Here is a 17640-nt window from a genome sequence, read left to right on the forward strand (position 1 = left end):
CACCCTTACTTTTACCTGATATCCCTAATAAAGTGAAAGAGAATCATTTCTTGATTCCAAAAAAGTTTGGACGCTTTTAGGAACATTCCACAGGTAAACAGCTTGATTGGTAACAAGCGATAATATCATTATTGGGTATGTAAGGGGCATCCTCGAAACACAGTTGTTCACAAGCAAAGACTGAAACAGTTGTCAGTGCAAAGTGAGAGCTGTATATCAACATCCAGAAACGCTGCCAACTTCTTGGCGCCCCGAGCTCATCTGAGATAGATGGTAGGTGTGCTGTGGTCTGACGAGCCAACATTTCAAATTGTTTTTGGAAATCATGAACGTTGTGTCCTCCATGCTAAAGAGGAAAAGGACTGTCCAGATTGTTACCAGTGCAAAGTTCAAAAGGAAGCATATGTGATGATATGGAGGGGTGTTAGTGCCCATGGCATCATGGGTAACTGGTACATCTGTGAAGGCTCCATGAATGCTGAAAGGTACATACAGGTTTTGGAGCAACATATGCTGCCATCCAGATGACCTCTTTGCTTATTCTGGCAAGATATCGGCAAGACACTTCCTGCATGTGTTACAACAGTTTGGCTTCATAGTAAAAGAGTGAGGGCACTAGTCTGGCCTGCCTGCAGTTCGGACCTGCCTCCCATTGAGTATGTATGGCGAGTTATGAAGCACAAAATACAACAATGGAGACCCAGAACTTTTGACCAACTGAAGTCATATATTGAGCAAAAATAGGAAAGAATTTCACTTTCAAAACCTCAACAGTTAGTGTCCTCAGTTCCCAAACACTTACTGAAAAGATACTAATGCTACTAATAACATACTTTTCTGATCCTCTAATTTAGGGGTGTTAAACATGTGACCCATGGGCCAGAACTTGCCTGCCAAAGGGTCCAATCTGACCCATTGGATGACTTTGCACACCTAATATTGATGCAGTTGTGAAGGCTAAGAGGTATAAGGTCTTGGGAGCAAGTTAAACATGTAAAAGGAGGCTTCAGGGCTTTTCAGAATGTACTTGTACTTCTTTACAACAAAAAAGGGAAACTTTTATCAGTGGTGTTGTTTATAAGTTATTATACAATGGTTTTACTGGTCTGGCCCACTTGGAAAAAAGGTCTTTATGTGGCCCATGAACTAAAATGAGTCTGACACCCCTGTTTTAAATGTACTATTGGGCAGCAATTAATCATTATTTTGTTGATTTATCATTCTGGCCTACTGTATGTTTTTTTTAAGTGATAAAATGCCAGTCACAGTTTGATATATTGTTAGGGTAAAAATACACTTTTTAAAAACTACATATCAATGCAGAAAGCTATATTTTTGCTTTAATTTTATGTAAAACTTTTAACCTAAAACTCTTAAAACTTACAACACTCATGCCTTTCTCCTAGTGTAAGTCTTAAACTATTATGCCAGGTTTTTAATTAAACACATTTAGCAACAGAATGGGACCCCTCTGTGACATTGTGACACCAGTGTGAAGTGCCTGTCTGACCCTGGATGGCGCACTCACTCAGCGGGACGGTGACACATTCCAACCCGCTGGACCGACGCTTTCCTCGGCCTATGGCGGCGCCTCTCCCGCCGGCCTGCTCCGGTTGAAGGGAGGAGCCAAACTACAGGAAAACGTGACATTTCCGCATGTCAATAAAAATACCTTTCTGGAGACAAGAGGAAGAAGTGGATATAGTTTATGAGAAGAAGTGTTCAGGTGCTCTGCTGCTTTCGGTGCCCACAGTTAGCATGTAAGTTTCGGTCACATGATGCCCAGCCTGCGCAGACACGCACGAGCTGCCGGGAAACAAACCACACCGGAGGATTTTATAAAAGCTGAGGTTGAGTTTAAACTGAAAGCGAAGAAGGAGACAGAGGTGCTGTTAACATGCTGAAGTTAAAGCCAAAGTTTGACCTGCACAGAGATGTGGTGTGTGACATCCTCAGGAAGGAGGCGTCGGTCTGCAGGGTGAAAGGTGAGGCGTTCAGGTGTCAACGGTCGGCTGCTGTTCCACTGTTAAACCGCTTATAACACACCAAGCTGAACTACCAACATGAAGCTAACACTGCTAGCTTAAACTATCAGGTTTAAGTTCAACCTGTCTCTGTTAATACACAGTCAGAGTGAATTTAACTGTGTATTGTACATTATTATTTTATATATATTATGTGTAATTAGTATGACATTACACAGTATCCTATACAACGTATATTTCTGTAAGAAAGTGTAGCTAGGAGTTTGTTGTAACGTTAGCTTTAGCTTTAAAAACAGAAATCCTTTAGTAATTAAAGGTTAATACGTGTACACCAGTAGATGGCGCTATTTACTCTTCACATTCCCCTTCTAAATACCTTTATAAGGGAATGAATCAAGTATATATCTGCTTTAAAGCGTCCTAATAATGGAATAACATTTTAAATTAAAATATAAATTACAGAAAAACTCTTAAAAAATACAATGAATTAAATAAATATCCCAAAATATCTGGAGTTGCATGTTTCCAGCATCTATATATATATTTATCCTATATCTAATTAGAGAAAATATAAACTAAATAAAATGCAGATTATTTTATTTCCAGTGTAACCACTAATTGGTTAACACAGGACTGAAAATAGATAATTCGATTATTTTTGCAGAATCCCCATATTTAGGCGAGACTTTCAAATATCATGCTGGTTTATTTATTTATTTAATTTATTTAAAAAGGGACAGTGCACAGTTATTAAGCTAATTTTCCTCTGTAGTCCCTGGGCGAGAAACAGGGAATAATTTCTCTGCTAAAAGACGCTATAAAAAACAATCACAATTTTAAATAATCTTTTGCTGGTTTGACTTGGGTTATTTTTGTTTGTTTTTTGTATATGCATGTGGAATTATGTTATAATGCCATAAAAACAGTTGATCGGAAAAAAAATACAATTACAAAATAGAACATATTCATGACACAATGGCTTCAGCATTAACAACAGCAAGACAACACAACATCAAGTCATCGCGACAGTAACAACAGCAACAACAATACAACTGCAACATTAAGATATAACACGATTTCATAATGTTCAAGTGTTTGAGTTCATGTGTGATGATTTCATCTTAAATTTAAAACCAACAAAGTCTTACCTAAGCAATTAAAAGTTTGCTTTAATTGCTTAGATAAAGTTTGCTGCAACATTATAAGACATAAAAACTCTGTTTGCATGACATTTTTTACTGTAAACTTAACACTAAGCACACAGACGTATGATAAAAGTGTATTGAAAGTGATGCATGACAGTGCTGGTTATGCAGGTAATGCATCAGCATCTGATCATGTCTCATAACATTATGCAGCACATTTACAGACTCCTTCACCGATACATCTGGTCACCTTATGCTTGTAATAACAAGTTATAATACAGGGGAAACACACTATATTCTCATCTATCATAACACTTAGTATGTCCAGCTTGAGCAGTGGTAGGGATACTAAAATCTTGTTTGTCAGGGCACGCTGTTGTTCATGATAACGATGCTGTGTCTGCAGAATACTCTGGAGCAGTGGACACTCGTATCCTGAACATTGAGAGGGATGGGGGCATCCTTTATTCCTGGAAGGTAAGTCCATAGTGATGGCAGTGCATGTTAAGTATACTGAATGTACTCATTGAGTGAGTGTATTCTAATCCTTATTAATCCAGTGCTCTTTCCATTTAAGTTGTGTTACAACCTGCGTTGGTTTCTCTTCTTTTTACTGTCATCGCCATGTTGAATCTTGGGGCAGGTTACATGTGTTGCAGTGTAAAATTTGAGTATCTTAGTTTACATTTTGTTAGATATAACATTGATTACAAACTATACCATATTTGCTTGCTTCAGTCCTTCATTGAAGCCACAGTAGATAAAATATTCAAATCCCAAATGCCATTTTTTGTGTCCCCACCATTCATCATCAAATAAAAAAACATTCTCTCAACAGCTTTCTCCATAATTCTGCTTGACATATTTTCTGAAACCTTGGGATCTTTGCCAGAATTTCAAACAAAGTTCTGTGTGCTGAACCGCGCTCCCCTGCACAACATAAATTTTTAATGATAGACCCTCCAAAGAGTCTGTGGGTTTAGTAGGTTAAAGACATTCTGCAGCCTGCAAAGAGGAAATAATCTCTTTTTTTTGTGCAAGGTTCACAGCTTTATGCATGCCTGGCACTGCCTTGGGTTTCAAGCAGACTTTTTATGTGAAATCTTCTGAACCCCCCCCCCAAAAAAAAAAAGAAAAAGTGGTGAATTCGCTGGTTTGAAGTGAAGCAGGTCTAGTCAGGATAATCAGCATGGTCAACCAAGGTAATGAAGAGGTCAAGTGTGACGTTCCACACATATTAATATGGTGGAGGACACCAGTGGGAATGTAGGGCAGCTCTGTTGGGACAGATTACTATTATCCAACTCTTTAGTTTGATTGATTTAATGAACTGAGTAGCTCTTCTATCCTTCTGCTCTAACTTCCTATTCTCAAACAGGGAGCAACAGGGACTACTAGGATTGGGAAATATGACTTCAACACCAAACAGAATAAGGTATTGTGTGTGTGTCCCATGTCACCTTGGCTTTAGTGCAGCAGATTTTGCTTTTGTGCGCCCATCTTCATGTAGTTGTAAATTCTCTCCAACAGCTCCTGTACACATTTGACAAGCAGGTGTGTGTCAGCAGCTGTTCCCTGAACAAGGAGGAGACGCTGTTAGGTGAGCCTCTGTAATGTACAGATAATCAATTACTAGCAACAGACATTGTTAAAAATACTTTTGAGAAATGAAGCAAATACAGAAGTACCAAAAACTGCAGTTCTTCAAATGGCCACTTGAGGCTGGCTCCAAAAGCGAGTCAACTCCCACAAACCCCTATGTTAAAATGCCAAACTTAAAAGCAAAAATAAACATGTTTACAGCCTGGTACGAAAAACGGTTTTGCAACAAAACTCCTTGGTTAGGTTTCGACAAAATATCATGGTTTGGCTTTAAATAACTATGTTTGTTACTAAGGTTATCTGTCAGGAGACGTGTCACGTGACATACGTCAACATACGACGTTTCATTTTTAAAATAATTCTACATTGACTTTTGGATTCACAAGAGACACGGACACTGGTTTCCTGGATGAAAGTCCGGTGTTTGTTTGACCCACCCACCTCCCCTCCCTTCTCCCATCCTAAGCGGACTTTCTCGCTCTTTATACCTCGCGCCTGACTTTCTCCTTTGTTCCCGTAATAATTGCTACGGCCACTAGAGGTCGCCGCCTAATAAAAAAGGTAAATATGGGTTGTAATTTCTGCTGTGAAAATGCCCTATGTGGTCGTATTTCGGAGGAAGACAGTCTCAAACTTTGATATAACTCTTATTAAAGCTTTAAGTTATCCGTTAGTGAGGGCATGGCCACTTTGAGCGCTAGGTGTCACCTCAGTTAATTGGTCAGTTCCACCCCTCGCTCCTCCACAGCTCCACTCTCCTGTCCAAATATGGTAGCCTCAGGTCACTTCTGGCTCCAAAAGTCCAAGATGGCAATGGCCAAATGCCAAACCGGAGGCTTCAAAACAGGGGTCCACAAACCAGTGGATGATTTCACGGTGGCTACGTCCAATATTTTTAACAGTCTGCTGTGTGTTCTTGACCCCAAATCAGGCAGTTAAGTGAGAAGCTTTGTTTGGATCTGAGCCATCGGACATTATCGACTGTGATGGTGCCAAATTGTAGTTAAAGAAACCCAGACTTATGGTAGTCTCTGTGGAGAATACATTTAGATTAAGTCATATAATACCTTGCCTGTGCTTTTTCCTTCTCAGCTGTCAGCTTGGCACAAAACACCACAGGAGAGGAGCGCCTCAAACCAAGTAACACCCAACATCTCTTTCTCTCTGTTTCATCTACAGACCGTGCCATCAGCCCATTCATACAGTTAATTTCCTCTTACATTCTCTGCCTTAGTATCCAAGTGTCTAACCCTCCTGATTGAGATCCATCCCATAAACAACACTAAAGTCCTCAAGGCAGTAGACTGCAGGGTCAAAGTGCAGGTAGAGTTTTGTGTGTGTGTGTGTGTGTGTTGTTTTGGCCACATTCATGCTGGTTTTATTGTAGCCACAAGCTGATGTTGCAGTTACTGTGTATAACAGTGTAAGTGTGCCATGTACTTTTTATTTTGCAAGCTTGCTGAAGGCGCTCTGGCCCGTAGTTTCCGTCCCCCCTCTTTCTCATCTTTTATCTTCCTCTCTTTCTCAGTTAGAACTTTTTATGATCAGAGGGATGTTGTTTATATAAATGTCATCAGGCCTTTGTGGCTGTAGCCTCTGTCGTCTTTACTGTTGGGTGATCGTCTCATTGCCAAACCACAAACTTAAAGATATGCTAAGAATGTTTAAGGCTTGCATTAAAACATGAAAATCAGCAAGTAGATGTCTCCATCTGGTAACTGTTGTAAACCACCAGATGCTGACTCATGTTTTCTACGGCTGTCCTTAGTTCCTCCATTCAGAAAGTGACAGGAGATCAGTGCTGGAGAGCCACCTGCTGCTGCTGACTGAGGATGGATGTGAGTCTGTGTGCTCTTGTGCTCGTCTGTCTGTGTGGGCCGTGTTTAATCTGTAACAAAACAGATCATCAAATTTAGAGAGGCATAATCTGGGTTTTCACATTTGGAGAGGAAGAAAACAGCAGGAGAAACATCACGCTGGATCAAGCTGTGGTTATGCATATCCTTCTGTGCATTTCAGATGTGGATCTTTACCACGTTGTGCTGACGAAACAGGAGGGTTACCGAGTGGTGAGTCGGACTCTACGTTTACCACATTGCTCACTTAGGCCAGCTCGTTTTTCTTTTTGAAGAAAGTGTCTGTGGTTAGCGGCCTCAGCTTAACTATAAATTGCGTTGAGGATTTTTCTGGCTGGTTGGTTCTGTGCCGTTTTTTAAAGGTATAAATTCTGCACATATTTCATAATTGATAAGCAAAAAGGTTGGAATGTATTTACATAACCCGCTGCAAAGAATATATGGTCTCAGCCGCTCGAGCCATAAACTATACTGTGTCTCGTGCCCTCCCGGGGAGCTTTGCATCAGGAATTCAGTGTGTCTACGAAGCTGAATATCAATGTGTTTGTGTGAAACAGGTGATGGCGAATCCAGAGCGTTTGTCCAAAACCGCAGAGACAATAGTGGAGGACTTCTGCTGGGTCCAGTGGGACAGACACACACAAAGAGTCTACTATCTCACTCACAGTGCAACACACATACAGGCATGTATGACTGTATTTGTGAGGACGTTGCAATGGGTTACATCAATCCAAAAAAGATGGCTGTGGACTTTAAAATCCAATTTTAGGACAACTGTCAATGCTAGTAGGGAACCTTTTGGGACTCTTACTTCTTTGTGTTAACGGTAGCGGAGATGAAGAGTCGAATGACTGAAGATCGATTACAACACTGCTATTTAGTGGTCAGAGGTAAAACCAGAGTCTTGGATGGGTCTGATTTTCAGGCCACAGCGAGCAATATTGGACCCACCCCACCACCTGTACATACGACCAATTAGTTCCTAGACTTGTCGACACAAGATCTATGGCTCAACCCTGACACCGCATATCCTAAGCACAGAAGGCGCAGAAGACAGAGCCGACACAATAGAGGATTAAAATGTTCAAACTTGATATTAGATTTTTATTATTCCCATTTTATTTATTGTATTTATCATCTGCACCAACACCTGCGATCTTACCTGCATGTTCTTTTTTCACCCTGAACCAAACCTGGGAATAAAATTCAGACATCACTCTTAACTCTGTCCTCACATAATCATGTTTCTCGCTCACATAATCGGTTGTTGCTTCACTTTCCCTTTATCAGAACAGAACTAGGAAGCATGTCATTCTCTTACAGTGCACCTTAGACATGGACTCATCTACAAAAGACCTTAAACTTGGACACTCTGACACCATTACGGCTGTTTAAGTGCCTTATTTCTGATCTTGTTTTAACTGAGTGTAAATGCTTTTAACTATACATCTGCACTTTAGCATTTTTATCACCCTGTAAATGAATGAATGAATAAATGAATGAAAAATCGATACAGTGTTGTTGTAAAGCAATACAATCTCACAAAACATAACACTGAGATACTCGAGTGTATCAGTATTTTCTTACACCCCTGCTATGGACAGCACAGAACAAAGAACATTGAATAACACAAAATCCTTATGATGTCATTTCACAGGAAAAGTTCCTGCTGCGATGCGTTCAGTTTTACGCCAACCATAACTGCGAAATTGTGGTGAGTTGTGTTTTACCATAGTATATTTTCACTTCTGCTTGCCTCTGATAATAACACACTTTGCTGCACATTATTATCATCCCACAGTTGGAGCTTCCGTTAAAGTTGCCTGCCAATCTTTTCCGCACAGTCAAGTAAGACAACAACTAATAGCGCAGTAAAAATATAGAGATATCTTTTCTCAGCAGGAGCTTAATTCTATATTATTGACATTTACCTGCAATTAGAAACACTAAAATGAATTCCTGCACACTTCCTGTGCTGTGCAAGGCACCTTCAAATATTATTGTATTTACTTTGTGTGTGTGTCCAACAGGTTTGTAAATCTGGGTTTTGACCATTATCACATGGAGAGGCCAGACAAGGAGCTCATTAGGATGGAAGTGTTCACAAACAGCATAGGTAACACATCCGCACATCAGACTCCTTCCATGAATAATATGCTCGCACACAAACTGAAGTTCCACCTTCGTGACTAATTCTGTTTACCTGTGTGTGTGTTTTGCATTCCTCTTTGTGGAAACAAGAAAGTGAGTCCCTGTCACAAGTATGAGGCTGTGTTAGAATCTGCAGTGCATAATTCACAGTCATAGTGATGGCACGATGATCAAAACATTTCTGGGAGAGTTACACTTCAAAATGAGGTGCTGATCAATGATATCAGGTTCATATTTGTTTGCAAAAGTAAGATTGTGTGGTGGAGTTAGTGTTCAAAGATTAGAAGTCAAATCCCCAACAAGGGAGGGAGTTATTATCTGATTCACTCATTAAAGTGTTGATTGAATCTTTGATTTCGGAATCAATCATTCACCCTTGCTCCTGTCCTCTCACCAATGGATATACCTTTAAAAAGTTTATTAAAAGGTATACTATGCAGGTTTTTAGCTAAAGTGAAAGTAAAATCCGACCACAGATTTGCTCTCGTTTTGCATTTGTGTTTTTTGGTGTTGTGTCGCTTGTATGCCTGCTGTTTACAGTCTGGCACCTGGTCGCTACCTCACCTGACGCTGTGGGAGTACACGCCCATAAACAACCCAAGCACAGAAAATAGAGGGCAGAGTCTCTGCATAAAAATACACCACCTTGCTCTTGTAGTGGGCCATAAGTGAAGAGTGAGAGGGATTATTTGTACATTGTTTATCAGGAAAGTCCTGCATATTATATCTTCAATGTAAGGTATTCATATGTGAATTGATTTACCGTCACAACTGATTTCATTTCTTTTTGATTATCATGAATGTCATTATGGATGTGCGTTATATTTTATCGACGGCGCCTGCTGTGCGATCCATAACTGCACTGTCCCTGTCGTTTGTTTTCAGGAAGCATGTGTGTGTGCTACAGCCAGCCTCTTAAAGACAAACAGGAACTGATGTATACTGTGCTTTTAGTCCACAAAGGTGTGTACTGTATGCCAAAGAATCTATTATACCTAATTTCTATTACTGTCTTTTTTTCCCTGTTTTTATCTGTAACACATGGTGACAAATATGGCTTTCCTCACTTCCTGCAGACTGCAGCAAGATGCACAGAGTGTCGCTGGGCAGCGACCAGTCGCCACAAAAACCTGCACAGCTGCATCCACTCTTCATCCCTCTAGGTCACTCCACACACAGAAATGTAAAACAAGTCATACACACACACCTCAGAATCCATATAAATTCAACGCAAGTGTGTGAGTTTGTAAGGTCGACACGCATTCCTTACTCTTGCATTCAAGACAGCAACACAGACTCACAAATACAAATGTGTCCTCATGCAGCATGTCAACTCGACATAGTAGTGATGCTGTGTTATTTTTATATGTAGGTTATCACATCCTGGTGTATCTGCAGGACTGTTTCCTCCATTGTATCAACACTAGGCAGGAGGAGATGCTCTGTCACTCCCTCTTTCTCTCAGGTAAGACAAGTTTTTGGTGCAAATCATGTCCAAGCTGAGTGATGGCTGTGGAGCAGTTTCTTAACATCCTTTCTCAGCCACATTTTTTCCTGATATTTAAATACAGATAAATGTTTCATTGGTATTTGTATGTAGAAAGTGTCTTATTCTCTGTCTGTCTTTCTCAACAACTTAAAGGTCTCGACGCAGACTTGGGCCTGCAGTGTCAGTCGGCTAACATCACGGTGTTGCATGCAGAACAAGAGTCCAGTGGTAGTTTTTTAGACCTGGCCAGTGGGAGGATCCACACCGCTGAGCTGAGCCCTGCCTTCCTGCTGCGGATTCTGCGATCAGACACTCCCTCTAGGTGATTCATATCTTTTTGTGAAAATGAAAGATTTATGTATATTGGGGTTATTATTTATATACGAAGAGGAGGCACTTGAGAGCAGAGGGGAATATATGTGCAGGCAGGGAGCAGACAGGTAGAAAGCTATTTTTTGAGAAGTTATTTTTGCGTGCACCTGCAGAGTCTCTTTGCAATAAATGTAAGAACAGCTTTAAGTTGAGTCGTTGCCAGCAGATTGGATTCAACCATCCGGCTCAATAAAGATGCATCAGTGGTCCCCTTGCTCGATTTTGTTCAATCCATTCATTCACTTATTCATTCCACCTTTAAAGAGCACATACATCACCTGACTGTTTGCTGTCTGCCTTTGTGTCTCTTGTGTTTGCATATGCTTATGTCGTATAAAAGTAAATTTGCCCTATGTCACCTCCATCCAAGGTGTTCCAGCAGTAAGACTGACCCTCAGCGCCTGGCCGCCCTCCACTACTTGCTGGTTTACATGGGAAACGACCCAAACCTGGAGCTGAAGGTACAAATGAAGGCAGGGAAGACGTTGGAAGTATTGACATCTAAAGCAAATTTACTGAGTTTTTGTGTTAAAGTTAGAGCAAAGTAAACTTTTTTCCCCAAACAGAGGCAGAGTCGGAAGGTAGCTTCTGGGGCTCCAGCCCTGAATGTTTTCTCAAAATCCCCAAATCCTTTAGGCTTTTAAAAAACCTTCAACTTTCACAGGATAATATATTCCGATGTCGTTTATCCTACTATGCTATTCCCTAAAGAAATCTAATATAATTGAGGAAACGTTCTTCTGTTGGTCTCATATTCAATTCAGAGTATTGAAGACCACATTAACTCAGCATTGTTGGAGATCCTTGATTTGCAGTTAGAGCAGCCCAGATTATTATGGCCCTTGATTCAAATGTAGCAGATTCGTCAGCTAAACATTTATTCTGTGAACTCTACTCCACCATAATATAAAGAAAAAGATTTCAAGATAAGTGGTGTGACTCACTGGCTATAGAATATGGCGATAAATCTGCCATCGGCCAGCTATTTAGACTGGTATTCCCCTTCGCTATAGCAAACAACAACAACCTCTGAGCAAACAACTTTCCCCGCTGAAAATGGCAAGTTTTGAAGAAGATTTGGATCGTGCAATCAGGCATGCCTGCTTTGTTATTTCAATGAATTGTTGTAAAGATCTGCAATAAATACAACAACTCGTGAACGCGCCTCGGAAAAACCCAGACTCCGTCTCTCAGGACTCTAATGCCCCATGTTGATCTGTTTTCTGTCATGGCCAGTCAGAGTTGATTTGCCACATCTTTTTGCCCTGGCAGCGACATGTATCCAGTAACACTATATTCACCAACATACCAATCCGATCCTCTTAACACAAGCTTCCATGATATTGTCGTAATGTTCTGCAAGAGTCCCATACAGCCAGCAAATGGTATGTGGCTTTAAAAGGTTCAGTGAACTCTTCAAGAGCTTAAGAATAGTCAGCTTTAGGGCACCGATTATCAAGTAATGTTCATGGGATTGAATTTTTACTGATAAAAAAGACAGTCGACATATGTCTGTTATTGTTTTTTGAGGCGTATCAGCCTTTTTAATGACAATGCTCGCCTCGTCACATACAAATATTCCACCAAAACAAGAAATTATTTTGCAAGGGCACCGTCGCTGCATCCTGGGCTTAGCGCTGCCTAAGACATTTGTGTCAGGTTTAAAGAAATACAAATAAGCCAGAGCATTCTTCCCCCTGTAGCAGAATAATAATGTTTGCTTCTAGGGCTTTAGCGCTGACACAGCGTAGGGAAATAGGTCTATCTATGTGAGAGCACAAGATCACTGATGCTATTAACACCAAATTGCCATCCTACCTATGTTATGCAACTAAAAAATAATAACATCAGACAGTTTTTGCCTCTTATTAGGTGGCAGGAGTGAAAATAAGTCATCCTTAACATTTGTTGTGCTCTGGTTTCAGAATAATGAAGACAGATGTAGAACAACTAGATACAGAAATAGGATGTAGGCACCACAGGAGGATTTTTCTCCTTGGCATTTGTCATGTTTTCCCCAAATGATGTACAGATTTGTAGGTGATCTGTTCTCTCAAATTGCTCGAAAATAGCGCATATAGCTGCTGTAAATGGGGAAAATTTCCCAGGGAGAGCATGACCTTGGACCCCTCTAGGTTTGGACTGAGCCATGAATACATACAACAAAATATGTATACAATCTGGCCAAATGAAAGATGTAACACATCATCTGAAGCCCCCACAGAGCAATTTGCATTTCCATACAACTAAATGGCATCCTTTATTTGTTGAACATAAAATCATTGAAAACGTCAGTTCTTGTCACTGTTTAATTAGTCTCAAGCTCAATATTATCACTACATGAAGGGAGGGACTGAATGCAGATGTGAGGGAACAACAAAGAAGCATAGAAGAGGGAAACCTGACAAAGATTATGGATGTTAATGTCACTGTTTGATGCATTCCTTCAAAGAAAGTGAACGGAGGAAGTAAAAATTAATAGATAAAGGTAGAGATGGCAGCTTCACTGCACTTCTCTGTGAATTCAGTAGGTGTCAACCTTGAGTTGGAAGTGAGAATCTGGAGGGTAGACGACAGGATGCTGTAATAAAACAGGAGAGGAGACAAGACAAGTAGACAGAGATCAAACAGAGTCAAACAAAGAGAGAAAGAAAGGGGCAGAAATTTTGTTTGGGCACGGAGCTGACGATGACTCAGACTCTATTAGAAGTACACCTAAATTAAGATGTTCCAGCTGCTCTGATAGATTGTAATAAATTCTTTCTTTAGAGGTTAAATGAGTCACCAGCTTCATTAGTGCAGCTAGCACTGGGAAATTGGACACCACACATAACTTTTGTACTCTTGGTGGACTCTGTTAATGGGGCCAGCAGCGCAAAACGTTGCGGCTTTAATGAAGGCGATTGCTTGATACCCGTTTTTTTTGTTTGTTGACAGCAGTTTGTAACCTCAAAAGAATGCTGTGCAAATTAAGTTTTTCTACTTGAACCTTTTTCTTCTTCTTCTTTCTCTTCACACAATTGTTATGCGGTGTTGTCTGTCTCTGGACTCGCACTGACTTTGGAAAAGAGATCTTTGTTCAAATAGCAGAGAAATGGGCAACAGAAAATGAGTTTTCGCTCTGCTGTGCTGCGGCTGTGAGATTTGCAGGGACTATCTTTGAGGACATCATTAATATTTCATGTTTCTGTAATGTAAACATCAGTATACCCATCATCTCGAAAATCCTCATCAGTGACTAGACCTGTTTTATCACCAAACAAGATACCTACTGTTTGATAAAGACTCTACAGCCATAGTAGTGGTTAACACCAGCCTGCTCTCACTGACAATAATAACCATGCCAATGTTTGTATGGTTACCATATTTACCATCTTAATGTCCTGTTAATGTCCTGCTGGTGGCATTAATGAAAAGTCAGGGGATCTCCAAAGACCCAATATTAAGGCAATATTTCATCTAATTTTTGTTATTTCAGTCTACTCTGCACCAAAGCAGTGGACCAAGCGACCGTCTTTGCCATCCCTAGAGCCATGTTGATACATGATAATGATACACATTACTAATACTTTCTCACATTCACACCTATGGGCAATTTAGAGTCACCAATTAACCTGCATGTTTTTGGACATGTGAATGTGAGCATGAATGGTTGTCTGTCTCAATGTGTCAGCCCTGCGATAGTCTGGCGACCTGTCCAGGTTGTACCCTGCCTCTCGCCCAATGTCAGCTGGGATAGGCTCCAGCACCCTAGCGACCCCTAACAGGATAAGCGGTTACGGAAAATGAATGAATGAATGAATAATCCTTTCTGTCGGGGGTTTGGTGCCTTGCTTTAAGGCAGCAGCTCCCAGGAGGTGAACTCCCCCGTGCAGCAATCCGTCCACAATCCAGTCCCCAAGCCAAGCCTCTGCGGACTAAGCTATTGCTGCCCCCTAAACACCTGAACGAGTGAAACAGAGAGGTTGGTTTTAAAGGCATATTTCCACATACTTACGTAGCAATACGTCTTCACCCTCTTGCCGCGATTTAGATGATACCACCCCTATTTGTATGCCTAATATGACGCTTTAGGTAGGAGACGATTAGGTTAGTCTGAAAGTCTGGAAGCAGCTAGCCTGGCTCTGTCCAAAGGTAGCTAGTAGTGCTTTTCCATTGGCACTTTTGGTCGTCTTGAGTCAGACCATGCTGCTTTGATTTGTATTTCCATTACCAGTTTAAACGCGCCAAGTTGTGCTCTGTTGCGGCAAGTCGCACCTGACATGGACCATCTCTAGAGTCAGGTCCAAGCACGCTCGAATGCCTCCAAGAGGGTTGTGTTTATGTAACATGGGCTTTGTCATCGTTCAGGGATGATTCAGCGTCTTTGTCTTCTCGATCCATTTTGTCATCTTGTGCTTGTTTTTCAAGCAATAAGCATTAGGTGTCAAGCAAAATCGTAATAAGTCGATGGCTACCAACAACCATTGCATGACGGTCTAGTAAATAGTGTTGAAGAGAGTGTTGCTTTTAAACGTCATCAACTCAAAATAAGCACATCTTCAGTTAAAGACACACGTTGTTGTATGAGTGTGCAAATCCCTGCCACATTGGGAAATGCGCCGAATCAAACCAAGTCAAGCCAAGCCAGCAGCACGTGTATGGAAAAGGGCTAAAAATCCACCTACTAGCACCTCATCTGTACAGTCATAATGTAACCATGAGGACGCCAGTCAACCAGTGAGACTTCAGGAAGTCATTGTGTTTAGCCAAGAAATCATCAAGCACATTACCGCAACTTGTTTTTATGTTTCAGTTTCCGTGATGATTTATCAAATGAGATGTGATGTTTAAATGAATGAGCTTTAGAGGTGCTGGGAGGTGGATCTTTGTAACCTGCTTTGGACTGAGCCAGACAAGCTGTTTCCCCAAGCTTCCACTCTATATTGAAAGATGACCCCAGGCGTTTTCAGACCAGACAGTTGTGGGGACTCCCTGAGAGGAACTGCCCACGGGGGAACTCCCTCGAGAACAAAATACCTTCAAAGGCTTTTTTTCTGTCTAAGTTCACACTTGCAATAAAGTGCTGTAGTGACACAAGCCAGCCAGCGGTTGGTATAGTCACTTTTGCTTTGACGGGTTGAGATTGTGTTGTATTTCCACTGTTGCTTGTATGCTCAGTAAAGTCTGGACTTCACTGACGATCTATTTATCAGTGTTTTCTTCCATTTCTTTGTTACAAGCTGTTGTTTGGTCTGTTGTTTACATGACTAACAGGTTTTTAAATGCCAGTCCTGCATTGGCTGTGTTCAACCAATCATTGGTCGCTTACCTCACTCAAGGTTCCTCTTGTGCTCGGAGAGAACCTACTCTAAAATGGGAGCTAAAAAAGTCCTTCAAAATGGCGTCTGAAGAACTACAGTAGTTTCTTGTTCTTAAGGTGCAGACACAACAAAAAGGGGGTTTCTTGGAAAAAATGAAAACGCCTCATGTTGTACTGCTGTCTTGTTGCACTCCCACCACATTGACACCTGTCCCCTGTGTGCTTCTGTCCTGCCTCTAGATCATCGAATGGCTGTGTGACAACGTGAACGCCTTCGAATCCTTTGATCAGATCCAGGAGTTCATTCTAGGTCAGTGGCAGCTGAAGCATGGGGACGCAAGTCACCAGAGTATCACTTCTTCTTCTTCTTCTTCTTCTTCTTCTTCTTCTTCTTCCCTTTAGAGTCCAGCTGCTCTCTTGCCTTTTTATGTCTCCTTCTGCCTGTGGCTGCTAGACTGCTTACATCTTATCTACACAAAACTGAATTCTTTCATCAACATTTGTCTGCTCTGTTTGGCTCTTAAAATCTCTTCTCTTGCAGACTTGTGCCAGACGTCCAACGCAGGTCTGGAGAGTCTGAGTTAGAGCCCTTGGAGACTTGAAGCTTGAACAGAATGTTTTTAAAAAAATATGGTGTAGTCCTAGGAGACACACTGCAACCCATTTGAATGTCCCACAATGTCCGTCTGAAGTAAATAGAACGGTACATGATATTAATTTCACATTTACCAAAACAGTCATCACCCAGAGAATAGATTATCACATTAGATGTTGGAGCACCTTGCCGCATACATTTGCATATTATTGAAGCTGCTGTAACTACTTTAACTCGCTCTAAGATACAGAGAGTTCATATTAATACTGTGCAGTATATGAAAACAATCATGTTGACCTAATAAATAAAACATTAGTACCCTGTGCTCACTAATATATCATAGTGATTGTGGTGCGACCGGGGGTGGGACAGGTCAACTGATGGAAGAGCCTTGTTTGTGGGCCCTCTTCCTCAGTCACTGGATAATATAATCATTTATATTGTTCTCAAACACAATACAGAAATTGCTGCAAGTATGCCTGCTGAATCATAACAAAATCCACAGTTCATCATTTTAGCCCTGTATGATATTATAACATTCCTATCCTCTCAGTCAGGAGTTGAAACACATGTAGATGTTGACTGTAGTAATGGAAGTAGGTTGTACTTTCTCAAATCACTTTAGAATAATCATAATCCACCTTATTCCTGAGGGCACTACTCTAGAAATGATTATGTGCGCAACTTCCAGTGAGATAGCAGAAGTAGCAGTAAGCTAGTTAGTCCCATAGACTGTCTGTGGTTAGTCCCAGTCAGTGTTGGGTAAGGGTTACTTTAAAAGTATTCAAAGTACGTTACTGCGTTACTTTTTAAAAAAGTAACCAGTTACTTTGCTGCATTACTCCCTGAGTAAAGTAACTCAATTACTTTAAAAGTACTTCCAACGTTATAACTCAAGCACTTTTAAAGTACTTTTAAGTATTCTACATTTCCTATTGGGCAATGGACCACAGGGCGCTAAGCCTACATTTTTTTGTCTCCAAAATTAAAGTTATGGACCACTTGCCCTTCACTGAGATCCAATTTTCCCATCACAGCCGTCACTTTGACCAGTAGAAACACAGAACGATCTGCTGCCGTAGACAACTATATGACAACAACACCCCAGCATTTTTAATATTTCCTCTAGGGATGTTACCACAC

The 17640-nt window shown here is 40.9% G+C and overlaps 1 protein-coding gene across 1 annotated transcript in view; it reads left to right on the forward strand.

Annotated features, from left to right (window-relative positions):
- Nucleotides 1-1538: 1538 nt before the first annotated feature.
- The window catches only part of gsap (gamma-secretase activating protein), a 55130-nt gene continuing 39028 nt past the window's right edge, over nucleotides 1539-17640 (forward strand). Inside the window, exons 1-18 of the mRNA XM_050036032.1 lie at nucleotides 1539-1985; nucleotides 3537-3607; nucleotides 4509-4565; nucleotides 4661-4730; nucleotides 5825-5872; nucleotides 5967-6055; nucleotides 6501-6570; nucleotides 6752-6801; nucleotides 7146-7271; nucleotides 8246-8302; nucleotides 8390-8436; nucleotides 8619-8704; nucleotides 9625-9702; nucleotides 9816-9902; nucleotides 10112-10204; nucleotides 10382-10550; nucleotides 10971-11061; nucleotides 16143-16212. Coding sequence (XP_049891989.1) covers nucleotides 1898-1985; nucleotides 3537-3607; nucleotides 4509-4565; nucleotides 4661-4730; nucleotides 5825-5872; nucleotides 5967-6055; nucleotides 6501-6570; nucleotides 6752-6801; nucleotides 7146-7271; nucleotides 8246-8302; nucleotides 8390-8436; nucleotides 8619-8704; nucleotides 9625-9702; nucleotides 9816-9902; nucleotides 10112-10204; nucleotides 10382-10550; nucleotides 10971-11061; nucleotides 16143-16212 — 1447 coding nt within the window. The 5' untranslated portion in view covers nucleotides 1539-1897. The remainder of the gene's footprint in view (nucleotides 1986-3536; nucleotides 3608-4508; nucleotides 4566-4660; nucleotides 4731-5824; nucleotides 5873-5966; nucleotides 6056-6500; nucleotides 6571-6751; nucleotides 6802-7145; nucleotides 7272-8245; nucleotides 8303-8389; nucleotides 8437-8618; nucleotides 8705-9624; nucleotides 9703-9815; nucleotides 9903-10111; nucleotides 10205-10381; nucleotides 10551-10970; nucleotides 11062-16142; nucleotides 16213-17640) is intronic.

Source organism: Epinephelus moara, chromosome 23 (genome assembly GCF_006386435.1).
Source record: "Epinephelus moara isolate mb chromosome 23, YSFRI_EMoa_1.0, whole genome shotgun sequence".
NCBI lineage: Eukaryota > Metazoa > Chordata > Actinopteri > Perciformes > Serranidae > Epinephelus > Epinephelus moara.